Raw genomic sequence first — 27,065 nt, forward strand, 5'->3', positions numbered from 1 at the left:
AATACCCGCCTCTAAAGCTGAGAAGGGCACAGTTCAAAGCAGAAAAAAAGACTGCTTATATAGGGTTAAGATAGGAGAGGAGAACTAAAAAGAAACAGCTGGAGCCACATTAGTTGGACTCTTTCCCACTCCAGAGGTTAACAGGGGAAGATATTTCAACATAAAGGGTAACCTAGTAAATAAAAAGAGCTAAATACTAATTTTTATTGTTGACAATTCAAGCAGTCTTAAAGGCAAGAAAGAAAAATAGGTGGCAGGGTATATCTTTAACAAAGAAATCAGAAATTATGCTTCCAAAGTACACCTCTTCTTCAAGGCCAGTTCCGGCAGCCAAAATACCATTGATTTTCTCCCTTCTCAATGTGGGTGAATAAACGTGGGAATGGGAACCGGCCCAGTACTACCAACCAGGCACTGGCCACAGACCACACACAGAGACCATCCGGGAGGAAAGTCTCAAGATGACAAAAGCTTCTCCAGCTACAACCCTGGCTGGGAACATTCCCATTGCCCAACCACTAGTTATCAGCTTTTAGCACAAAGACGGGCAGTCCTGACATGAGGCATTTTCAGATCCTAGATAAGTGAAGAGAACTGGGTAGAGCACTAGCTCAAGACTCTGGAAGAGGGAGAAGAGATCAGAGAGAACAGGAAGTTCACACCTACCTGAACTGTAGCTGTCAGTGGAGGACTGAGAAATAGAGCGAGACAAAGATCGTCGACCAGTCTTGGTGGGGAATTTGGTGAACTCCTGCATGTCATCAGCAAACTGGATTTGCTATAAGAGGAAGACAAAAAGTTGAAACTTACAACAAGGGTTCTATGAAATGTTTCATTTTTAAAGGCCATACATTGTCTCCCCTAAAAGCTAATATTACCATGTGGCTCCTACTAAGCCAGCAATTCTTCCACCAGAAATGAGGGTGGAGGAGGCTATTCTCTGACTCCTCCCAAAATGCCAATTACTATCTCTTCCCAATGGTTTCAGCAGAATTTTGTGGGGAGACGGGGAAGAGAGAGAGCTTAAGATCCAACTTCGTTTAGCATTTGTCTAATTTCACAGGTCTTCCTTCCCACGTTCCATAAAGTTTTCTTTTCTCTTATAACCCTGAGACATTAAAGTAAACTCTTTACCCTTGCTCTCAACTCTATCAAAAAGCAGGCATAATCTCTTAGGGCTTCTGCTTGTTTTTTATTTCAGAATATTCTCTTGTAGCACATTCTATCCTGAAGTTAGCAATGGTCTTGTTTTTTGAAAGAATTATGAAGAGATGCCTTAAATGGTGATGGGCATTGGGGTGCTAATAGTCAGAGTCCGATCATGTACCTATCCTTCACAAAGCCAATGGAATATTGCCAGAACCTTCTATACACAGTATAGAAGAAAATACCAGAATATTCTAATAAAAATTTAAAAACACACATACCATAGTAAATTCCAAATAATTAGGACTAATTTGAAGGAAGGAGAAAATAATGACTTGGTAAACTCTGTATTAAAAACTTTCTTAACCATAATTCAAAAAGCGTCATGTACCACAATGTTCACTGCAGCACTATTTACAATAGCCAGGACATGGAAGCAACCTAAGTGTCCACTGACAGATGAATGGATAAAGAAATATGGCACATAAATATGGCACATATATACAATGGAATATTACTCAGCCCTAAAAAGAAACAAAATTGAGTTATTTGTAGTGAGGTGGATGGACCTAGAGTCTGTCATACAGAGTGAAGAAAGTCAGAAAGAGAAAAACAAATACCATATTCTAACACATATACATGGAATCTAAAAAAAAAATGGTTCTGATGAACCTAGGGGCAGTACAGGAATAAAGACACAGACGTAGAGAATGGACTTGAGGACACGGGGAGGGGGAAGGGTAAGCTGGGACGAAGTAAGAGTAGCATTGACATATATACACTACCAAATGTAAAATAGCTAGTGGGAAGCAGCTGCATGGCACAGGGAGATCAGCTCGGTGCTTTGCGACCACCTAGAGGGGTGGGATAAGGAGGGTGGGAGGGAGACGCAAGAGGGAGGGGATATGGAGATATACGTATGCATATAGCTGATTCACTTTGTTATATAGCAGAAACTAACACAACACTGTAAAGCAATTATACTCCAATAAAAATGTTAAAAAAAAAAACCGTTCTTAAATGAAATAAGGCAGAAACAGATAACTTTTGAAGGATACTTGGAAGACTGGCTTTAATAAATAGCAAATAGCTTACAATTAACATTATTTATAGTTAAATTAATTAGTGTTTCTGAAGTGTAGGAAAACACTTCTATTAACTGGTTTAAACCTTCCTCCTAAACTCCTGTTTAAACTCTGATAAACCCTTTCTTTGAAATATAAAATAAACCTCGACCGCCTCTGAAAAACAGAATGGTTTGAGAATCTGAATCAAGCTTCTCCTCACAAGCTGATTAAATCTGAAAAGGTTCCCATGGAGAATTCATTAAGCTAGGTTTTCAGCAAATAATATCTGGAAATGTAACCTATTACAGATTAAAATCTTCTCTCCATAATGCTAGCAACCTGGTTACAGGCATTTTGAAGCCAGGAATAGTAAAACGCCCATTAGTTACAGCTGCTAAACATTCCCCTCCTCTGTCATATGTACCCTCCAGCTAGGGTAGCATCTGGTGGCAGTGTAAGAATCAGGCATAACTGTGCAGCCTAGGCACAGGCAGCTAATATGAGCAAGGCGATTACTGAATTAGTAGGATTCTACAGGTAATGAAGCAGTAATCAAGAGAACACAGACTTGTGTTTTTACACCAAGAATCAAAGCAGAGAATACTGATGTCATAGATAATACTACTGGGCAGCAGTCCTGAAAGAAAAACTTCAGTGTACTTTCATTTTAAACCTACCTTGGCTTAACATCCAACTGGGCAGTTTTTCTTTAGGTTACTTTGTGAAATACAGAGGAGGCAGAGTCCACAGACTGTATTTTTAAGTCTAAGGATAGATCCTAAAGGAATGGAAGGGAAAGAGAGCTACATATCCTGGCATCTAGACCAGGGTCTTGCACATAGGAAGCATTCAATAATTATTTGTAGAATGAGTGAACCTTTCAAATTTCTTTCTTCTGTAAGATCAAATCAATCGAATTTCAAAAATAAGTAAGTAAATAATAAAGATTCAAGCTAAACCACAAACACTACACCTGAACTTGATTAACAAGTATCTTCGTACACCTGAAGAAGCAGCTTTTTTAGTTTAGGTGCTAAAACTTTAATTAGCTTAAATGTCTAAAAGACAACTGCCTTTCAAACCCAAACCAAACCAAAACCATTTATTGAAGTGGCCACAAGTCAGCATCTGCCCTTCTAGATAGGATTTCCCACTGTATGTTCACATGACTTCTGCAGTCAGCAAAGCTAGATTTACTGAAGAGATTAATCCAGGACCAAGGTAATGACTTTCAACCCAATATACAGTTATTTTGGTGGCAGAAAAAAAGTCAAGAGACCATCAACACCGTTTAACACTCTCCAGAGGCAGCTCTTCCTCCATCAGCTTCCTTGCTCCTGGCCTAGGCAGCCTATTTGGAAGTTGCTCTCCTCTAATGACTGTTACGATTCCCTCCCTGTTCATCTTTTTTTTTCCCCAAAGGTTCTGGGTATATTCCCAGACACCACCTACCTGGGGGTAGGAAGGGTGGGGGAGGGAAATGCAATAACATTTGCAGTTTTTTTAAATAAAAAATATAGACAGCCTGCTGTGTCAAGACAGAAATGTATTTCTTTAGCAACCTAAGAACTAATAGTCATAATCCCACCCTGTAGAATGGGATTAGGCTTCAGTAGCCTAAAGCTTAGCAAAATCTTTCCCATCTAAAAATATGAGACTGTTGCAAGACTGCTGCAAGCAGCTTACTAATCACTGCAGCGCCTCATCTCTCAGATAATGAATATGGTCCATATTTGAAGTGGGCAGAGAGTTAACTCAGGCCATGACATAAATGGGTCGCTGTCTATTCTTGCAGCATTTTGATAATCTCAATGCTTATAAATAAAATGATTCAGCTACACAAAGATACATGATAACCTTGTCTTCTCTCCCACCCCAAACTACTTGCAGAAGAGAACCTATATCAATAACTGCTGCTGTGAAATGCAGCTTCTCCGCTAGTTTCCATCAGGCCTGCTAGCTCCACTGGCTGTCTTCATAGCTAGTAGCTCTGTCTTCTCCTTGGTGAAGTACCTCCTGGAGTGTTGTTCACCTTCACATTGTAAATAGACAGTGTTGCCAAAAGCAATTTACAGATATCACAAGTTTTCTCTCTAGTGAAGCCAGATCTCAATAATAGCCTTCTAATTGGGTTGGACTCGCTGCACTTAAGCGAAACATGGTCAGTTAGTTGAAAACAAAATACAAAAAATGACTACAAAGTCGTTCTGTTTACATTACTTCCTATTTATCATGATTTCTTCTAATCATTATTAAGTCTTAATTGGTATGCTTTCATGTTTCTTCAAATCTAGACCTGTAAGGAATGCCAGGTCTAATATGATGTAGGATGGGGATGAGGAGGAGGGAAAAGAAGATAGTTGAAGTCCAAAAAGGATCTGAAAATCAAAAAGTCCTATGTTAAAGAACTATTCTGTGTTTCAATACTCACCACCCCATATAAACAGCCTTACCCACAACAAACACACCAGTGTTCTATTTTTTTGGCCGGGCCGCATGGCTTGCAGGATCTTAGTTCCTCCACCAGGGATTGAACCCGGGCCCACGGCAGTGAAAGCACTGAGTCCTAACCACTGGACCGCCAGGGAATTTCCACCAGTGTTCTATTCTTGAACTAATATCAATCATATATGAGAAAGGTTAGAATATCAGATTGACCCATTCTGCAAATAGCACATCCAAATACAGAAGTGTACTTGCTGTGCCTTAGCGACTCAATTAAATGTCAGGCCAATTTTATGTGCTATTTTAGAGCACCTTTTAAAATAGCTTGGTGGGTACCATGGTTGACTCTTCTATGTGATACTGAGAATGGTACGAAAAGCTCTACTGAAGAAACAATTTGGCCTATGGTATATCTACCACCTAGTTCTAAGTCTAGTGACAGAGTGAGCTAAAAGAATTGCTCTACAGAACTTAGCAAGAAGAAGGACTCATAAGGCAATCGATAACAGCTATAAGACTCCAGAGAAGAAAAACAGTCGTATACTACTTGTTTAGTTGATCTTAACTGGTATTTTTTACCATCAGAAGCTGAGAAGTTTACTTCCACAAACATATGGTCTATCTACTCAGATTAAGTAGCTTAATTACACTTCCTTCCCAGGTCCCACCCAATTTTGGCTTCTAGGTCCTAAATCAGAGAATTAACAGCCACCAGAATTCTGCTATGACACTATGGCCAGTGGAGGGTGATCAGGATAATATTCAGAGTATTACTTCCCTTTAGTCAATGCATCTAGTAGGCACAAACTAAGTACTCAGTGCTATTTCAGGAAAGATCTATGGAAGATCTATGGAAAGATCTATGGACTCCTTCCAGGACTCCTACCACATCTTTTCTAATCCCCTTTTCACACATCTTCTGGCTAATTTATTCTTTCTTCCACAGATTCTACTCTCACCTGCTCTTTTTTCAGAGGAAATGAAGAGAGTATGGCTGTCAGCATAAAAAAAGTCCAAGACCTTTTCTTGGTACTTACCACTGATCAGTCTGATTCCCATTTCAGATGAATCCAAAGAAGCAGTTATCAATAAACACCAACTTCTTGGTACAAGAACTATTTCAGACTTTCAATTAGGCAAAAGAAATTTCCCAAAGATGAAAGGCATCCCTTTCTCAACTCGTGGCCCGCAGGTACACCAACAGAAAACAGCTTATCTCAAGGGAATCAATCTCAGGCCACAGAGTCGAATCCAGAGCCACCTCCAGTCACTTCTTCCATTCCCTGGTGCAGAAACCAGTCTTCTGAGACTCGGCAGGTTTTGGCTGCTCACTGTCCTCCTTCCCTGTCTCAAATTTCTTAAGTTCTCAGTTTCCCCAGATGGGGCCTGAGTTTCTAGAGGGAGGGGGTAGGCAATCTAATCACAGCACACATCTCCCTCCCCCACTCCACCCGGCTGTGTCTCAACAGTAACAGGATATAACACACACACACACACTGCTAGAATCCAATTCCACTGTCAGAAGAAACACTCCTTTCAAAATGGGACTCAACTTGATCTTTCTTCAATGTTGGTGGGAGCAAGGGGTGTGGCAAAACCAGGGCCCACACTGCTGAGTCACTTAAGTGGTGAGGAAGGAACATAAAGCTTGAAAAACTCTGCCAAAGAGTGGTTTTACCCTTATCAGCTACCCCCCCTCTCTTCGTATCAGAGAGCACACTTCATTGGTTTTCTATTATCTCCTAAAGTGCTCTAGTGAAAATGAGTGATCTAGGCCTCCAACTGCCAACTAGAGGTAAGATTAAGAGGTTTAAAAAAATGGCAACAAGTAGGAGGAAAGGCTTCCTAATCTTTTGAAAACCACAAATTACAACAGAACATAACATGCAACCGGACTATGTTTCAATGCCTATTTAGCTATCTACCTGTCCAATTGCCTGGCCAGTCCCAACGTTCCTCATCCTCAATCTGTCTACCAATATTATATGAAAACATTCCAGTCATTCTTCTTTTTCTCCTGACACTGAATTATCATTAACTCTAGGGTTGTTTTTTTTTTTTCGTTGCTGTTTTTTGTACAGGTGACTGAAGAAATCTAGGTTCTTAGAACATACCCATGACTTTACTGATACACCAAAGTTCCCCCCACCGCACCCCCCAGCACCAGTTGCACTTTCTATTTATTTTTCCAACTTTATTATGATGATTTTCAACATTAAAAAATTAAAATAATATAATGAACATTTGTATACCCTCCACCTAGACTGAAGCTTTCCATTTTCCATATTAGGTTTCTTTCTCTCTCTATATACATATATACACATGCATACTTTCAAACAGTCCTGCAAAAAAAAATTTCCAAATATAAAAATTCACAGTAAATTCTTCAGAGTGCATCTTCTAACAAAGATATTCTTCTACAGAACCACTATAACATTATAATACTTAAGAACATTAACAACAGTTCTATATCATCAAATATCCAGTCTGTATTCAAATTTACTTAATTTTTCTCAAGTATATCCTTCATAGTTGTAAACCCAACTCTTCCAACCCAGGATGGAATCAAGGTTCACTAAATGCATTTGGTTGTTATGTTCTTTTAGTCTCTGCTAATCTAGAAGAGTTCTCCTGCTTCCCACCTGCCCCCCTCCCTGCCCCACCCCGCTCTGTGATACTGACTTTTCCTCCCAGAGTCCAAGCCAGTTGCCTTATAGAATCTCCCATATTTTGAATTTTTCAGACTGTTTCCTTCCTGTGAACTGGATGTTCAGTTTTGGGGGTTGATTAGAAAGAGGTTAAAATTTGGCAAGAATATTTCATAGTTGGTGTTGTATACTTTACTTCGCAGCGTATCAGGAGGCACATAAAGTCAGGTTGTTCCACTACTGGGGACACTAACCTGAAACCCTTGGTTAAAGTGACGAACATCAGTCTTTGAAAGGAATATTTTCTCCTTTGCAAGTAAAGGTTAATTTGTGGGGCGATCCTTGTCAGCCTGTGAATGTCCTGTTCCCTAGTGACTTTACCATCTGTTCATAATCCTTGCCTGAGCCAATTATACTGGGGAGGAGGGGGGTTTATAGAATCATGATTCCTATCATTCCTTCCACATATATTAGGCTGGCATGTAAAGAAAAGCTTTTCTTCTCTCTCTTTCACATTTTTTTTTTTACATGTCATTCATATTTTATTTATCCAATATGTTACACTCAATTATATGAGTGCACTGAATGCTCCAATTGTCCCAAACTGGGCCACTGGGAGCCTCCTTTAAGCTAACTCTTCTGTTCCTTTGACATGATCCCATTTAAATGATTCCTTTCTTTCCGACATAAGAAGATATACCAGGCTCATCTTGTTCTTTCTCTGCTTCAGACCTAGAATCAGTCATTTCTCCAGGGAGCCCTGATTTCTTTCAGCGGGGAAAGGTATTTAGAAACTAAAATCTGGATATAATGTCTGCCTATTGCTATGAGAGGTGTCAGTGCTTCTAAGTTCTTTCAGTAGAGAGAGAAATTAATCTTTTTTGTTTTACTCATGAGTTCATATTGATACTTCTATTTCAAATTTAACATTACCATTTTTTAAACTTTTAATTTTCCTATTTGTATCTTTTTTTTTATGGTGACAATCTTGGTCTCTAATAGCAATACAGTATTTACTTATTTGCTTTAGTCTATACTACACATAAAATAATAAGACTAATATTATTATTAACAATAATCTATGCAGTGAAGTGTCAATATTTCATTGAAGTTCTTTTTTTCCTTAGAATATATTTCACTAAGAGTATGCATAGTCAAAGTACTTTTTTCTGGGTGATTGTGTAATCTTCCTGATATGTAGTTAGGTTCATTCGTTTCTGTTCATATGCAATTTTAAGATTTCCTTTTTCTTCTCTTAATTTTATTTTTTGACATATAAAACACATCTCAAATTTTAAAGGTATACTCAGAGAAGTCTCATTTCCATTCCTATCCCCCCAACTCTGTTCCACTCTCCCCAATTTTCATTAGTTTCTGGTTTAGCCTTCTTATGTTCATTTTTTGAGGTAGGAAAAGCAAATATGTATTTATATTTTTATTTTCCCTCTCTTTCTTACTCAAAAGGTAGCATGCTAAAATATTCTGCACCTTGCTTTTTTTTTTCACTTGGAAATCACTTTGTATTGGTTCAGAGAGTACAAGAATCAACAATTCTTGAATGTCGGGAAAGACCAAGCCTGGTTACACATATATACAAACCTTACATGTTTGTAATAAAAAGTCATTAGCCTTAATTCGCAGTCCTCTTTAAAGCCAATACTGATTTTAAGTGAAGCTCACAAGATGTTAAACTTGCAAACCTTACTGCAAAGTATGCTGGGATATTCTTTAAGATGAAAACTTGTCAACTGCTTACAAATTAGGCAAATCTGTATTCTTCAAACAAATTGCTATGAGAAGAAAAGTTAACACTGAAAGCAAGTAATCAGTGGATAGCTCTAGAAGGAAGATGGAGTCTGGCATTTTGGAAGGTGGCCACATAGACTGAGTAAATGCCATCTGTGTAATTTCTTAGCCTATCAAGTTGGAACAAGATTGGAGATGTTATAAGAACAATTCTTCCTTCCTTGATCTGGAAGTCTAGCTTAAATAAACTTGAAAGCCAATTACATCTTTGAAATTTAAACCCTCTTTACACATTCACTTGAGTGAGTGAATCCCACCTGTGATATGGCAGAAGAAATACAAGTAGCTCCCAATAAGTAGCAGCTGAGTCCACGAGGGTCAGCATTCAGAACCCTAGACTAATACTCAACAAAGGTTAATGAGACTTTTTTTTTAGTCACCATCCACTGCTTCCCATCAAGTACAGGCTCAAGGGAGGAAAAAGCCATCAAAACTCAATATTAAACAACATTATCTGACTTTAAAGACCTAATGTTAAATACTATGTAGTAACAGGTATTGCTTCCAAAGATGAGTGGGCCAATGGGACTCTTCAGAATCCATTCTGTAGTTAGACTGGATATTTTCAAGTTCAAAGGACAAGGTGAAACCACTTTAAAGATCAGCTGCAGCAAGCTTTAGTTTCCACAGCTCTTAAAAACAAAACACAAAATATTAAGCTTCTAATACATGGACAAGAATCTATCAAAGATAATCAGTCACATCAAAAACATGATTGTAGGGACCTCCCTGGTGGTGCAGTGGTTAAGAATCCGCCTGCCAGTGCAGGGCACATGGGTTCGAGCCCTGGTCCGCGAAGATCCCACATGCCATGGAGCAACTAAGCCTGTGCGCCACAACTACTGAAGCCCACGTGCCTAGAGCCCGTGCTCAGCAACAAAAGAAGCTACCACAATGAGAAGCACGCGCACCACAACAAAGAGTAGCTCCCATTTGCCACAACTAGAGAAAGCCCACGCGCAGCAACTAAGACCCAACACAGCCAAAAATAAATAAATAAATAAATAAATAAATAAATAAATAAATAAATAAATAAATAAATAAAACATAATTGTATTTTTCATTCTAGAGAGGCAGTATTTGCCATCCTTCTTGACGTTCTAACTTGAGGTGTTTACGTTCAATTTTAGATAAGTCTCAGTATAAAATAATGACCTTAGATAGCCTATGAGAAACAAGCTGGTTGAAAGAAACTGTAGGCTGAAACTTCTTTGGAGCTATTGAAAAATAAGAGCTACCTGTTGTTCCAGAATGAATACAGTACAATCCTCCTTTTCTCTCTGCCTCCCAGACCTGAAGACAAAAGTTTGGGTTTTCCTGACCTATGACTTTCTGATTAGCCATATTCTAATGAGCAAAGTGGACAGATGAGCAAGGATAAAGGTCTCTTGCTTTTGGCTGTATGGTAAACCAAAAGCCAAAATCAACTCTTGTATAGGAAAAGTTATTCAGCAATTTTACCAGTAACACTGCTAGAATATCACTGATCTCAATGTTTTTCAAACCATTTTTGTTTAAATCTTGGCATACAAAGAACAAGTAAAACCACCGGAGAGCACTCAATTAGGACTTTTTACTTAAAGCTGATTAGCAGTTTGAAATCCACACTTTCTAGCATGGTGAAAACCAAGGTCCTGAATGCCTAGATTTCTATGACTTTCTAGTTTAAGCACCTGCTTCAACATTAGTGGCTGTGGCTAAGATTTTCTTATAGAAGATTTGTATTTTCAAAACATTCTGGAATCCTTTGACTGCTGGATCTACCCTTCACAGATGACAAAACAGAACAGGGGTGGGAGTTAAGTAACTTGCTCAAGGCAATTTGCTACCAACATTAAGATTAACAACAACAACAACAAACCCAGTAAGTAAAAAAACAAACAAAAACAAAAAACCCCCCTACAAAAACAGTACTATTATCCTTCTTTTGTAACAGGCTGGGGGAAACAGCAGCGTTCCCCTTTATTTTCAAGGGGTTAGTTTACGGAACACTCTACTATTGCACTAAAGCTTTCTGATTTACAGTATCAGTTGAACATGGTGAGCTTTGGGGAGGGAAAAGAACTCTCAGTTCCAAAATCCAGACTGGTTTTGGGAGAAGTGAAATGATGCAAAGAAAAGTAATATTAAGTTGCCAATGAATTGCCATTGAGAGATACTGCTCCTTAGACTTGGAAAGGGTGAAGAGAGAATAGGAGAGCCCAAACATTGTGGAAGCAAAAAGCTCCACTCTGGCATATGCTTCAACTGTCTTTTGGGGATGGATTGGGGAGGAGGAGAATGTACAAGCAATCTAATCCTGACACTTTACTACGATGAAAGAAATGACCCCAGAGCTTCCCATTGGAATCAAACGCAATTTAAAACCTCCACCTGGTATGTAAACCAATTCAAATGATTGTGCTAATTTATTTCCCCTAGTTGAACTACCTATAAAGTAGAATTACATATTTGTAACTATATAAGCCTAAAATTTTAGACATGAAATTTATTTTTATTTTTTTAGCTGTATCAAAAGCAAGAAAATACCTTATGACGTAGATTTCTCCCAACAGTGAGTATTTACTTCCTTTTAGGAAAATACCCCTTCTGTTGATATTTTATATTTGGGTTTTAATGTAATTTGGATTGGATATAGAGTTTATCCTTTACCCCTCTACCCTTTTTTTTTTTGGCCGCACCTCACGGCATACAGGATCTTAGTTCCCCAACCAGGGATCGAACCCGCACCCCCTGCAGTGGAAGCTCGGAGTCTTAAACGCTGGACCGCCAGAGAAATCCCTACTGCTCATATTTTAAATAATTTCTGCTTTCTTTTAAATGAGAAATATCTGATCTTTTAAAAAATATGTAAGTAGGACATTTAAATGTAATTTATTTAGTACCTTTCATGTAAGGAGGAAAAGTTCATGTGAAAGATTTAATATTTAAATTTTAGATACTCTTAAACCTTCCAATCCTTAGTGTCTCTAGTCTTTCAGAGCCTCTTAAAAAAATATAGTTAGTCCCCTACATACAAACCTTCAAGTTGCCAACTTTCAAAGATGTGAACGTGTTTGCTTGTCCAATCACGCAAGTTAGTTCACGTGTCTGGCATACGTTGTGCATCCCCTACCAGTGGTTGTGCTTTTGTGTACTTTACTGTATAGTACTGTATAAAGTACAGTAGTACAGTATTTTTATTTCAAGCCCTGGATGTCCAGAAGCAAGTGTAAAAGTAGCAGTGATGTAGCTGATACTGCTAAGAAGAGCCAAGCAATAACGATGGAAACAAAAGTGAAAATAATTGAGAGAGTGGAGCGACAAGAGGAAGAAGTAACTGAAGAACCAAAGAGATTCACAACCCAGGAAATGGTAAGGGAACTTCCTTTATTTGACGAGGCACTGTTAGTTTTTGAGGCACAGGACCCAAACATAGAACGGTACACAAAGGTTGCAGCAGCCTTCAGAATGCAATCCAGTGCTACCGTGTTACCTATGATGAGAAAAAAAAGAGCTACTACCCAGACATCACTGGATTGTTTTTTCAAGAGGGTAGATAGAATTGTATCTAGCAAGGAACCAGAACCTGTGCCATCAACGTCAGGCATTTGAGTGAAATTGCAGTTTGCCCTGTCTCCTGTTGCTGACGATCCTTCAGCTCTCCCATCTCCCACCTCCTCTCCCTCCTCCAGTTGGTAACTCTTCTTGCCTGTTCACTCAATGCCAGCCCCTGTATGCCAGCTGCTGTACTGTACTACTGTACTTTTCAAGGTACTGTACTGTAAGATTAAAAATGTTTTCTTAAAAAAAAAACCTCCACCTGTATTTACTTATACACAGAGGTTTTCAATTTGGTATGGTTAAAACTGACCAATGATTTTTTTTTTTCTGGTTATCTTGGAAACCTGCTGGTTATTTTCATAAGATATGACGATGCTTTAAAACATGCAGCAAAGAATATATTTTAAGTGTGCTTTTTATCAGCGTTTATTTATCCTGTGCAGAATAGTGATGGGGGAACTTTTCTTTCACACACTAACACTTAGTATAATTAGAGAACAAGCCCTTAAATTGAGAACATTCTACTAGGTTACTTTCTCAACTGTGGTGTACCAAACACTACCCACTTCAAGTCACTTACGTGCACTTTATAACATGTCTGAAAGATCTAGTGAGGTTGGATTTTTCCAATTCAAAATGAGCTATAAGTAAATTTGGGAACCTCCCAGTAAAATTTTTAGATAAAGACACATTTTGTCATTGATGCTTTCCCACTTTCTGGTACCACTTCTCTGACTCTGCTACAACTAAAAAAAAAGTTCTTGTAAGGTTATTAATTTTATTGAAGTATTCTGGACTTAACTGACATAATGTGATTATTATGAATCACATTATTATGTGATTATAAACTGCATCTTGGTTTCATATCCATGGTAGACATTATATAAAGTACTCATTTAATGAACAAAGAAAAAAATCCTGGCTATATGGTTTTTAAGAACAGTAGAATTTTCCCAAAAACTCAATAGTAGGTTTTAACTATATAGCTTCATAAGCTGAACAGAACCTCAAAATAAATCTAAACAGACCCAGGAAGTGAGGTCTGAAATTCCTTTGATCATTTTAAAGGGCTTCTTTAAAAATAGAAAATAAAGATAATTGGTGGTATGATTATATTCTACTAGATTAGGTAGCTTTGACTTTAATGCATCATTGAGCAAACAATGAGATGTCTTTTATATTAAATAGCAGGTTGTAAGGTTTCACAGCAAAATAGTTTTTCCATATGCTGGAGAGCAGTTACAACTGGAACCATCTAGAGCCTCCTGGCCCCTCTAGGGAGGACTGTGAGCACTGTTCTCTAATGGGCTCTGAATTCATAGAAGTTTGGCCTGGAAGGCCTTGAATACAGCACTTATTCAGCAACCCCTCAATGTGGGTCTGGAAAGTTCTCCTTAGACTTAGGCAGAGAAACAAGAATATCCCTGTAAAGACCACCTCAAGAGGTCCTGGCCTGTGGTTATACTAAAGGCCAGATTTCAGGGAGGTAAAGGTAGAACTGGCATAGAACTCTGCAAGCTCGTTGTGCTCCAAGCTCTAAATCTGGCTGTGTCTTTTTTACATAATTCTTTCTCCTGTTGCCCCAAATGAAATTTCATTCATATTTCTGTAGTACATGTTACACACTGTACTAACTCTGAGGAATGGTTCTGCCATTCATTCAAGTCAAACACCAACTTTTCTAGGGATAGAGACATACTAATATTGGTATAAATAAAGCAAAGCCTTATCTGCCCTCCCCTTTTTACCCTAACGTCTATTTGATAATAAAGCAATAGTGACAGACCCCTTCAGGACTAAAAAGGAATCTTTTGTCTGGGTCTCAAATCTATTCACTTTGGCTTAAGGAGGAAACTGCTCTCCTGGCTACCTGGCTTACCAGCTTAGTTAACTGTCTTTCTGAGCTCTGCCCGTTTTTTCCTATCATCTTTCTCTGATCTTTACTCTTTGGCTATTTCCTCAGTCCCTCAATCAACTCCTGTGATTTTCTATGTTTTGAAGCCAGAATTTCACTAAAAAGTCCTCTCATGATCTTTATCTTAATCCAGGAATTCACAATATAAATTATGTTAAGGAAATTCTCATATTCTGACCTGATTTTTAATCTATTGAGTCCAAGAAGCTCAGCCAACCAGAAACTAGAGATGGGGACAGAGAGTCAAAATCATTCTTGACATTTCAAAGAGAACACAGACTAAAGAAATGCTATTGGTTTAGTGGAGGTCTAGCCATTCCTTATACTTTTTCTAGAGACACCCTTGAGTTCTTGGCAAATTGCCTTGGCTATACAGATGAAGAAACCACAACCCAGTCCTGCTAGGAGATAAAATGCCCATACACCCAAACTCATGACCTTGCTTTATCCCAATCACGACATTAATCAATTCTAGGCAAGCAAACTGTCTATGTTTTTAGCCTGGGATCCATGGATGGGCTTCAGGCTGCCAACTCCCCCTTATATGCAAATTGTTACATATATATAATTTTTCTGGAAGATAAGCACAGCTCTGATAGGGCTCTAAACTCCAAATAGTTGGGACCACTACACTAGACTCACATGACCCAAATAATAACCTCATAAGAATGTAAATGCCACAGGATAGATGTGGACCTTTGTCTTGTTCACTGATGTATCCTAAGTGGCCAGCACAGGTCCAGGGACACAGTAGATGCTCAACCTTGAGTTGACAGGGATGCATGATTTCTGGTTATGGCTTACTCTGTATACCTTGGAAAAGAAGAGTAAGTATAGGCTATATTCAGGACCTCTTTTATGGGGCACAAGATTTCCCTCATGGCCAAAGTCATCCGAGATAGGTGGTGGCTGCATTACCAACCAAATAGCAGATTTCACAACAATTTTGGCTAGCCTTGCTAGATAATCTAAAAGAGTGGTTCTAAATCCGGGCTCTCTCAAGTTTAGCTGAGAAAGCTGTTCCAAAATGCACATACCATCCCATTTTCCACCTGCCCCTTACTCTCAACCCCTCCCCATTCTGATTAAGTAGGTCTAGGTTAGGGACCCAGTTACGAATATTTTGAAAAAGCTCCCTAGGTGACTCCCTAGCTAGCTCCCTAGCTTTTATTCCTTCCCACTCCATGAGGAGGACTGATCTGAGACAATCTAAGCAGGATCTGAAAAAGCAAACACAAGCACATGGAGTTTACCAGGCTCTTGATAAAGTGACTCAAGGAACACAGGGAACAAATGAGTTAGATAGTCTTGTACAGAAACAAAACAAATAAGGCCAAGGAAGTAGAAAATCTGCTTTTAATACCAACTGCATCTGTCAGCTACAGACAATCATTCAGATGGATCCACAAGGGTTTAGGAGAGCATGACAAAGAGCCTGTCTGAGGAAGAGACTGTATTTTTACAATGGGTTGGTCCAAATTCAGTAAAAATTGGCAAGGTGCTCTCATTCCAAACATGCCCAGTGCTCAGCTAATCCCCTCCCTGTGAAGTCAGAAAAGAATGTGTAGAATTCTGAACTCTCTACTCCCCAAATAGGAGGGGTTCCTTCTCCTGAATGCAAGGGTTGAAACTAATCCCATCAACTCTCCACTCCTAATTACAAACTAGAGAAATGAGATGCCTCTCAACATAGGTGCTCTCCTTTTTTTATTTATTTTTATTTTTGAATTTTATTTTTTATACAGCAGGGTTCTTATTATCTATTTTATACATATTAGTGTATATATGTCAATCCTAATCTCCCAATTCATTCCCCCTACCCCGCCCCCCCTCCCCCCCCCCCCCCCCCCGCCCGATGCTCTCCTTCTTAACCTTTCTGGTTTGTAAACATTCTTTACTCCACCAAATTAAAAACCAAGCCTTTTCCAACCTCAGTTAATTCTCAACTGGCAAATAAGAACAGAAACCACCACCAGAGTAATGTTTCCCTCTGGGAAGTCCCGGGGAAGGGGTGCCATAGGGTCAGTCCATCCAGTATGCATTTTCCTTGGACTTACACTTAGAACACCATGTTCTCAACCAGCTTGGTCTCTTCTCTGTTACAAACCTGAAGTAAACAGATTCTACAGCAGCTACAAGCCTGTTACCAAGGCCACTGTATTGATCAGTATAATTAACATTCACAATTCATCTAGTCCAGCATGACAAGCCAGCTGGGCTATTCTCTATAAGAGCTGAACACTGGGAATCTTCATGTCTTGCTTGCAAAGAAGTCTGGTGCTCTGGACACTAAAAACTCAAGTACTGAATTAGAGGCTGGATGCCACCTGGCCACCCACAGGAAACTGAATTAGTTACCGGAACAACTGAACACATTTGCCATTTCTACAAAGCACAGACTTCTACTTCCAAAGCAGCAAAATTCTGGAGGTCCCCCATTCCCCTGAATCCTGCCTAGGTTACATACTGTGGGGAAACAACCTACACAGAATTCTCAGTGCCAACCAGAGCCCAAGCTCCTGATTAGGGCAAGCACTGGCCCAGTTCCCTGAAGACTGTGACTCTGAAGAAGGTGTGTTTCAAAGACAAGGGCACATACAGCTTTTGAGCACTGAGCTCAGCCTTTGGTGCAGAAGAGGCAGCCAGGGTTACAGAATGAGAAGAATCAGAAGTTAGCTCAGCACTGCCAGGCAGAGCTGTTGTTTATTACTTTTAGGATTCCAACACAGATTCCAAAATGAAACTGTTCAACTCATCACTGGCCCCCAAATCTCAAACACCCTAAGAGTAAGCTTAAATCAAGAGTAAACCAGGATACCAGTTTCAACTGTGGGCAGTGTCCCTAATGCTAAGGGTTTAAAACTTGGTGGGAAATTCAAATTACCTTTCCCATTATGTCATAAGGACACCTCTAAGCTTCTGGCCTACTGCCTTGTGGTTCTCATGCTACTGGGCTAAGATTCTCAAATCTTAGCCCAAAGATTCTCTTACCTATTTCTGGCATTATAAAGGGATCTACGAAGCTGTTAGAAATTCTCATCAATTTCTCACCTGCAGTTCTTGGTACTCCATTATCACTCACGTGGGAGGGGGGTCTAAGTTAGAAAAACAACACTGGCCAGCTGAAGGGGAAAGTGAGCCAAAGCCACCATGTGAGTCCAACTTACTTCCTCCTAGGGACAAGCATCTCAAAATACTTTACTCAGTAAACAATTATTGTATTATGTACCAGGCCCTACATACTAAACATATGTATGGGATATGGTCCTTGTCCTTAATACTGTTGGTCTAGAGAAATCAAATGAAAAGTAAGATTCAGATATCACCGTCAGTCTTGAAAACAGTCTGAGAAGTACTACATTGAAATCAAACCTATTTCTGAGAGACACAGAGGAGCAAATTATTTTGTTTAGTTTTGATACTCAGTCTAGTGAGTCCCCTATTCTGAACACTGCTATGGAATCAACTCTGGAGATTTAGGGGTACCAACAGTTCCTATGAGAGCAATGGGGCTGAGATAGTACAAAAACTCCCAAAAGTTGCTAAAACGCTGCTTTCAGTGTGCATAAGCTCCTCAGTTGAACCCTCAAGGCATTGGTAATGAGTCTCCTGGGAAGCTGAGGAGCATCCCAAAGAGGGGGGTGAAAAGAACACCAACAACCTCAGCTTTGTTCCAAGGACAAGCCGCAAGCTGGAAAGTTCATCTCAGCTGTTTCTTGATCTGTAAGGGAGAGAGACACTATGGCTTAGAGGCCTGGCCTTCTAAATCAGGGCTTTTAAAGCCAGGATCCAGAGATGAGTTTCAGGGAGTCCCATAAATCCTCTGAAAGTATAAGTTTTTGTGCTCCTGAATTTTGCCGAGGAAAGAACAGTGATTTTTATAAGATTTTTAAAAAGGGATCTGTGACTCAAAAGATTAGGAACCACTGTTCTGGAGTCTCTAATCCAGTGAATATCTCAGGAGCATTCCCTCATACTGGCAAAAGAGAAACCTATTTATCTACCTTTCACACAGATTTGTCTACTTATTGACCTCCCTTCTGAAGTTAGCAACAGAGGCGGGGGGGGGGGGGTGAACTTTGAGAATTCAAAGAGAATAGCTCTTTTCTACATCTCCAAAATAAAGCTAACTGTCATGAGAGCCCAAAAAGGTTTTCCTTAAAGCCTTTGAGTAAGGATACAATGTGGGGTGGTCAAAGAGGGCAGAGCAGAATCTGTCCTATTGACTTTCCTGACAGGTCTCCTTTTTGATTTCAGGATCCTAAACCATAATTGGAATAGGTCATAGCCCAGAAACTTTGACTTGCAGTCAAGCCAGTCCTGGAGTAAAGGGAAAAAGTAATTCCCATTATAATACCCATGGAAATCTGTCCTTCAAAGGTTCACCTTAATACAATTAATAAGTACTAGAAGAGTAGGAGCCATTTATTAAAAACAGAACTTCCAAACTCCTGACATTGCTCAAAACACAGTGGTACGAACAGCTTCATTCAGGAGGCCAAAATGAATGGAACAGGGTTACACTCATCTGCTCCAGGCCTTCAGCCCCTTCATTCTGCTACTCACCAGTTCACCATCCAGCTCACAGAGCTGCGCACACTGCGGATCAGCACATTAGCATTTTCCTTGGCACCTTGAGCACATAGGCGCAGTGGGATTCCACTGATGCCACTGTACACACACAGGCTCAGGAAAGGAGAGAAAAATACATAAACAACAGGGCTTGCTCTAGCTGGGCAGCTCTTCAGATTGTAAAGAACTAAACCTGAGGCAGGTCCAAGATGAACAGCATGGAACAGTGAGCAGTCCCAAACCCCTCCCGTTTAAGCCTCACTGCTAGCACACAACTAAGTACAGGGTGTCCATTTTAAAAGAACTGAACTGGTTTGGGCTGGTAAAGGAGAACACTTTAAGCCCATTAAGCCCTAGAAGTTAAGTACAGAGGCACATTAGCTGAGGCATTGGGGCTTTCAAGACAAGAAAGCAGGAGCATGCTTTGCCATCCTAGATTTGCGGTTCTGTCAAAGTGCTTTCCCAATCTCTCCCCAGCATTCCAAATAATACCTTTCATCAGTAGTTCATTACACTGTTTTATTCTGTGTCCTGTTTGGGTAGTAAATGATTAAGCCCCACTGTATATTGCTAAGCAGTACCAATCATTATATACATTCTGAGATTAAGGCACCTGACTGTATCCTTTAGAAAAACTGAACAGAGACAGGAACAAAAATGAAAACAGTATGAGTGTTAACAAAGGCAAAGGGTGCTCCACCCTAGATCTGTAATTGCTATGGAGCAAAGGCCACACATTTCTGCAAGAGAAAATCAGTTCCACATAATTAAGAGCAGGCTGTTTAGAGCAGAGAGCAACAGTACCTGAGTGGGTGTGAGGGAGTTGGAGTATACAGGGCTGGGATCTGAAGGTGACTATATACAAACATAAGGTCACAGCTCAGATGAGCCTTTGGAATTGTTTCATGTGATTCAAAGATTCTAGTTTGGAAAGACTCCCAAACTATTGCAGGTTGAGGAAATAAACTCCTGGACTCAGGCCAATGTCTGACAAACGCCCACATTCTATGGGTACACTGTGCATTATGGGGAATGAGGTGGGGGAGTGGTCAGGTAGAACATATCTCATTTCCATCACAAGCTCTAAACTCTCCCACTGTCTATGTACTTCCTGGAAATCAACAAATAGTCTAGTGTTCAACAGGAGTAAGCTCTACATAAAATAACATTTTTGTCAGGGAAATTTCCTGTTGAAAAGATATTCCAATAGAGACATCTTTGTTTTGGCTCTTTGAGAATATTTTGAAATTCCATATAAAGCAGGGTACTTTTCAGAGTGTAAGAAGGCACTCATTGACTAGCATGCTGGGATAACAGGCATAAACCTGAATTGTACCAGGTAAACCAGGACATATGGTCACTCTAGTTATAAAGGAATAAGTACACTAATTAGTATTTACTAAATGCTAGTCTCTTCAACAATCTTGTAGGACTATCATTATTCCTCATTTCACAGGTAAAAAAATGGAGGCTCAAACAGATTAAGTCACCCAGCTTGTCCAAAGGTCACACAACTTTGAGATGGTAGAGGCTGAAGGTAAACCTCACTCCACAAATCAAGTGCTTAACTTACATCATACTCCTCCTCCTCCTCACAGTTTTAAGAATAAAAAGGGGGAAGTTAAAGAGGTCTCAGGTAACAGCCAAACAACAGTGGGATAGCAAGAGAACTACCTGAATGAGTCAAAGGGAAATACGGAATCAGAATAGAATTCACAATTCGATGTGAATTTTTAACTACTTACCACATGCAAGGCACCGATAGTGCTGACAAGAACTGGAAGGAAAATTTGTGGTAAGAATCTGTCTTTAACTTTGGATTCTCGGATTTCAGGAAAAAACTCTGGTCTATGCAAATGTACTGTTCTTCATACATGAGGGGGATGCCTCTGAGCCACCTCAATGTGATGTATTCTGAATTATTATACCCAGTATAAGGTTGGCCCTTCTTTATAAAATTTTAATATTCAAATTTCCAAACTTGAGAAACAGATAGGTATAAATGATTCTCCTTTATTGGCCAGTTCCTTTAAATAACAGCCCCAAGAAAGCATTAAGGTGCTTATTTACAGATTATAACTACTTGAGGTGACAGAGTAAACTTTTAGGAGTCACAGGCAACTAAAGATCTACATGATTCTATGTATCAAAATATCTTTTGTAAACAACTTTACAAGAATATTATATTGGGTAACACACACTGGATCCAAATGATACCCTCCTGATGAAACAAAAGGTACACATTTATAATCTTGCCAGCAAGGTATCTAGACAATGAACAGATTTCTGTTACAAGTTAAAAATCTAAAGGAATTTACAACAAAGTAATATGGAAACTGTGCCTAAGGAACTAAACAGAATCAAATAAGAAAAAGAGAGGTTACCAATATCTGGGGAGAAATCTAAAAGAGATAGGATCTTCTTACACCTTTGACTCCTGTTCAAAGACTGGCACTAAAACAGTAGTCATTCTAAAGAGAAGTAAGAGATACTAATGATGTGGAGAAGATACGAAATGTCAACCTATCAAATCACTTCTCAGTGAATCTAAGAAGTACAGGTGTAAATTCTATAAAACTGCACCAAGAATTAGCCATAACATAATCCTGATAAGAAGAGGATCATCCTAAACATCTAAGCATTACCACTGGGTCTCTACCTGGTATGCTTCCTAAGTCTCAGCTGACCCTTCTGATGAATTAGTGCTATATATGCTTTATTCAAATATATCCTACAAAGAATATCCTACAACCAAAATTGTTCTGTTGTGTTCTTTTTCTCCTTTCCCCTATTGTGCTGGTGGTAAAGGTCTGACTGTACAGATCCTAGGTCAAATGCCTAATGTATCACTCTAGAAAGTCACCCCAAATGTTCAAAAGTACAGATGCTCTGACAGACCTTCCAGAGAAACATGTCTATCTTACAAGGTTTCATCAACAAGCTTGGGTTTACTCTATGAAAAAAAAAAACTTGACACAATGTCAATTTCCAAAGGCCCAAGGACAAATATCACAGCTGTAACACAAAGTAGCAGAAAAAGAGGGATAAATACCCAGTTATGATGGGGAACTAGCTGACTTGTTTGGTTTGACTGATAACTGCCAACATTAAACAAGGATTCTCTTCAGTTGTGGTACAATGTACACTGCCCTTACAACTCAACGACTCCTTTTCTCTCCCAAATCTTCCTGGCAATTCCATCTGAAAGCACCAGTGACAGTCATGAACAAGCCTTAACACGAGAATCAATACTATAGCTATTAATACTGTCCTGTGAAAATTTCCTTTAGAACTTACTATCAGCAGAAGTTGTCTCTCTGAGGAATTGGTGTGTATTATTTCCCATGTCTGCTAATGAGACTATAATTCTGATTCCTTTTATCCTCTGGCTCCTAGGAAGCTTAGCGTTGCAAGTGATGATCAGCCTCGTCCACTGTCTTAGCCCTCAGGGTTAACAATGTTTTTTTCCTTTTTTTCTATAGTTTGGACTTCCCATCTATATTGTGTGTGTCCTGTGTTATAAGCCATCTCAAATGCTCATTAAAGACAGGGAGTGTAAGTATGCTAATGGACTTCTTTTTAAAAACCACTTTTGCTATCTTAGCTCCCAACACACACCTATCTGCACTTGTTCCAAACAAAAAGCACTTATTTGGCAGATGAGGAAACTGAGGCACAGAAGCTCACTTGCTCAAGGTGGTACCCATTTAGTTGGCTTTTTGACACTCAGATCAAGCTCTGAATCAAACCAAAACAAGTCCTATTATCTACACAGTACTGTGGTAGATCCCAGGGCATACAAAAATGAGTAAGTTGTGATTATAGTTGAAGAATTTTGCTATCTATGCTTTTAATTGAACGACATCTAGTCTATCCTAAAGTGAATAAAACTTCACTAGTTACAATGGAATCTGATCTGACTGAAGACCATCAAGGTCACCCTGAAGTAACCTATAGCCTCCGACTGGCACCAGAAATGTCCTCATTTCCTGAGGGGCCTCAGGGCTTGGAATGATCCAAGGATTACTTGGTGTAGACCCACGCTGGAATCCTCACAGGCAAAGGACAGCACTATTTGAAGAGGCCTTTTCTCACACCATTCAATACATGCCAAGATAAAATTTTTTCCTCTTACTTTGCTCATGCTTTCTCACATTATCAACACATGGCAGAGGTACAAAAGTGACTTAAGTCATTATGTCCGATTCAGCTGAAGTTATGAAAAAACAGATTACTTAGGACTTGCAATGTGACCTTGACTAGTCCTCGATCAACTCATTAACTAGATAAATGCCTTTCATCATCACTAGGGGAAGGGTAATTAGTCATCATAAAGCACTTTAATACAAAGTGCTGTGTAAATACTACAAAACAAAGCTCAGAAAGAGCAAGATTAATAAGAAACACAGGGGTACATTTACCAGCAAATGGAAACTTACAACAGGGTCTTCCCACATTCCTGGTAGAGACCACTCCTTTCAGCTAATGGAATATGAGTCTCTAAAATCATTAGCACTTGGCCTGACAATAGTTCACATTAGCAACATTTCTCCTTGGAAGAAAAGAAGAAAATTTATTCCTGGTAGGCAGCCATAAAGACATCTCAATTACTAGTTAGCCAGATGGACAATTACTATTTGAGTACCTACTATATGCTAGGTACACAGCTAGGCACGACGGATACAATGGTGAACACAAGTCTCTGCCTTTATGGAGTCTACAAACTACAATACAAACTTTGTCTTATTAATAGTGGCACCTGCAGAAACAAAGCCTTACTAAAATAAAGGCTAGTAAGAAAAAAGATGCCTAATCCCTGAAAAACTAGACAAACAATAGGCTAATGGGGAGAGGAAGAGTTCAGGGAATTAGGTTACCAGGGATTTCCCATTCTTTCCCCTAACTCATCACAGGTACTATCCATATTCCATTAGCTTATAAAGACTGTGACTTTGTCTCCACATAGTGCAGATTACAAAGGTTTACTGCTCCAACAAAGCAGTCAGCTGAACTGAGAGCACTAAAAATAAGGTCAGTCAGACTTCTTAGAATCAAGGGATCTTCTACAAAGTTTTTTTAGGCATTCTATTGGTAAGACCTAAATTTTGTGGGAAGACAGAGCTAAAGCACACAATGGTGACCTGTCTTTTCAACCCTGCATTTGATTTCTGGACTGGTAGGTTAATTTCCTTAAAAGAAAAAAAAAAATCATCTCTCCCACTTATGACAGCTTACCTAGTTCAGCCTGAAGAACTGTAACTATTCCTGCAAACCTTGCTTTGTGCAGCTTATACAAGCAGTGCATCCCATCAAACACTGCAGGAAGAGATAGCCTTGAAACTCTGTCTTTATATAGGAGGGAAATATTTATCCAGGTTCTTAACTGGTTTCAGAAAGGTCACCTCTCTGCAAAGGTTCTCTGGTCTACTGTTAACTGGGTACCAGTTATGTAGAAAATCAAGATGTGTTTGGCAGCAAATGCTCAGAAAGCACTAGGGATCCCAATTCCACCACTCAGAGAGCTGGTGAGATTAAAACCTCCAAAGGCTGCCACTTAATCTTCCACAATAAGAGAATTAGAAGGATGTCCTTTGAGCTCAACCCACAGCACAACAGACTAAACTTGTTCTGCCTCAATAAGTGCAGTAAAGAATGAGCAATCGTTCCTTACCACCCACCCCTCCAACCCACCCAAGCTCCTTTCTCAAGGGATGCCTAAGTGATCTATTCACATGACTCTACGATCAACCTGTATCCATGACAGTATCTGCTGTCACCAACCTCCAAAGGTTAATTTCTTAAATATGTCGAAACTAGACGACCGCAGAAGATGAAAATCACAGTTTTCTTTTCAATTTCATGCTGCCCTCATCGTTTTCACCTGCATAAAAGAGCTAGCTCCACGCATTTTTTTCATCTTGCCTCCAAGATCGCACGCAGTTGTTGGATAAGCCGGCCACTGCTCCCAAAGAAGCACTATCAGATTTTCACACTCACCTGAGAGGAGATTTCCCGTACACCCTCATCCCGAGACTGGTCACTGGGGTCACTTCGTTCACCCCCTCCCACTCCCGTCTTCGAGGCCCTTCATCCAGGAAAAGTCAGCCGCAAATTTAAGGCCCGGCCCTGTCGGGTTTCGAAAAGATCCCGGAGGACTTGGGCCGAGGGACAAAGGAAAGTGAGGTCAGGGTCTGCTTTTCCAGCTCGGGATAGGCCTGGGGCCGCTCACCCTCCACCCCTCACACCACCTCCGTCGTCCCGGGTCCCTCAAACCTCGCCCCTGAAGTCCCGAACTAGCTGGACCCGGGCCCGGGGCTCGCTCGCGCCCCTTCCGCGAGGCCCCGGCCCGGACCCCCACCGCCACTCAGAGCCCCCCGCACCTTCTTGGGCGCCTTGGTGACGGTGGCCATGAAGGAGTACTTCTCGGCGTCCTCAATCTCCTTGGCCTGCTTCAGCTCCTCCCCGACACCGGGCAGCGGCATCGCGTCAGGCATCGACATCCCCCGGCCGGCCCGGCCCGCGGCTGACCCGCCGCCCCCGCCTCTTTCCCTTACGGGCGCCCGCCCGCCTACCCGCGCGGCACCCTCCGACACGCGCTCGCCCACCCTCCTGCCGGGGCCCCGCGCCGAGCCGCGTCCGGAGCTGAGGTGCTGGGGCCGGCGCCTCGTCCGCTCGGCGGTCCAAGACAGCCGGGCAGCGACGGCAGCGACAGGAGCACCCGAGGCAAGCAACGCCGAGCTCCGACCGGCCCGCGCCACCACCTCCGCCGCACGCAAACACGCACGCAAAGTAAGGGTAGAGGGCGGTGACGCCACGTCGAGTACTGGCAGCTCCCGGCGGGCAGGGGAGAGGCGGGGAGAAACGGCGCTCTGTCATGACGTCACCACTCTGGACTGGGCCGCCGAAGCCACCCCTTTTTCCTAGCTCGCTTGTGAAGAAGCTCCAGGGGTGAGCCGGGCCCTTTGTACCGCCAGGTGGCGCCATTAGCCTTGTGAGCGGCGCGTGGTTCCTGCAAGGTTGCCGCGGAACTGGAGGGCCTTTGGACTGCGGGGTTCCAGGAACGGCCTCAGAAGGGCGTAGGGATGCTTGTGAGCAGACCAGAGCCCCACACGACACAGCCTACAGCCAGTCCTAGGAAGCTTCCGGGGCCCAAGATAGCCCACTCACTCACTGCCCCCTCCCCAGACCCTTTGAAACAGAAGCCCCTTCCCAAGAGGCAGCGTTTGCCTCTTTGACACCATAAGGGTGGGCAGAACAGACCCAGAGCAGTGTGGTTTCTGCACAACTCTTAGTGACCTCCTCCACCACCGTCTCCGCTGGGCCTTGCTTGTTTACAGGACCTTCGTGCCGCAGAGCTGATGGGATAGGGCTAATGATGGGTCAGAGGGTGGAGAAGGAGGGGTGGGGGAGGGGAAGAGAAGTCGTCGTGTCCGCCCCCCACCCCCCCGGATCAAGCATTATACTCTGACAGCTCCCAGGGCCGCACCAGGGTATTCATGGACTATTCACGTGCTATTACTGGGCCCTACTATGTGCTACCCCTGTGCTAAGGCCCTGGGTAGTACAGATGTGTGTAATACATTTTATGTTTCGTTAAGCCTTAGTCCAGCTGGCAAGGCAATGTCAGCTAAGGTTGCTTGTCCTTTGACGTTCAAATGACATTGGCTCAAATTCCCACGTCCTGTGGAAAGTCCAATGCTCCCCCCCTTCCCTGATTTCTGTGAATTACCGGGGAGACTTAGATCTTTCAAGGTTACCTCTGGCTCTAGTTTTCTGCCTCATCTGAAGCTTTAGTCACTCTTCTGGTCTTGTGGCTGTTTCTTTAGTTCCTGCTGTCAACACAAATATGGAAAGCAGTCCCTTCTCCTTTCAACCCGCACCCCTATTCCAAAACAACCACAAAAATAATGCCGTAACATGTAG

General features: G+C 41.0%; 1 protein-coding gene across 2 annotated transcripts in view; it reads right to left on the bottom strand.

Annotated features, from left to right (window-relative positions):
- The window catches only part of AHCYL1 (adenosylhomocysteinase like 1), a 39,566-nt gene extending 13,648 nt beyond the window's left edge, over positions 1-25,918 (bottom strand). For both annotated transcript variants that reach the window (XM_061183740.1, XM_061183741.1), the window contains exons 1-2: positions 25,523-25,918; positions 667-778 (exon numbers count right to left, since the gene is read on the bottom strand). In XM_061183740.1, coding sequence (XP_061039723.1) covers positions 667-778; positions 25,523-25,642 — 232 coding nt within the window. In that variant the 5' untranslated portion in view covers positions 25,643-25,918. The remainder of the gene's footprint in view (positions 1-666; positions 779-25,522) is intronic.
- Between the last annotated feature and the right edge of the window lie 1,147 nt (positions 25,919-27,065).

This window comes from Eubalaena glacialis, chromosome 3, assembly GCF_028564815.1.
Source record: "Eubalaena glacialis isolate mEubGla1 chromosome 3, mEubGla1.1.hap2.+ XY, whole genome shotgun sequence".
NCBI lineage: Eukaryota > Metazoa > Chordata > Mammalia > Artiodactyla > Balaenidae > Eubalaena > Eubalaena glacialis.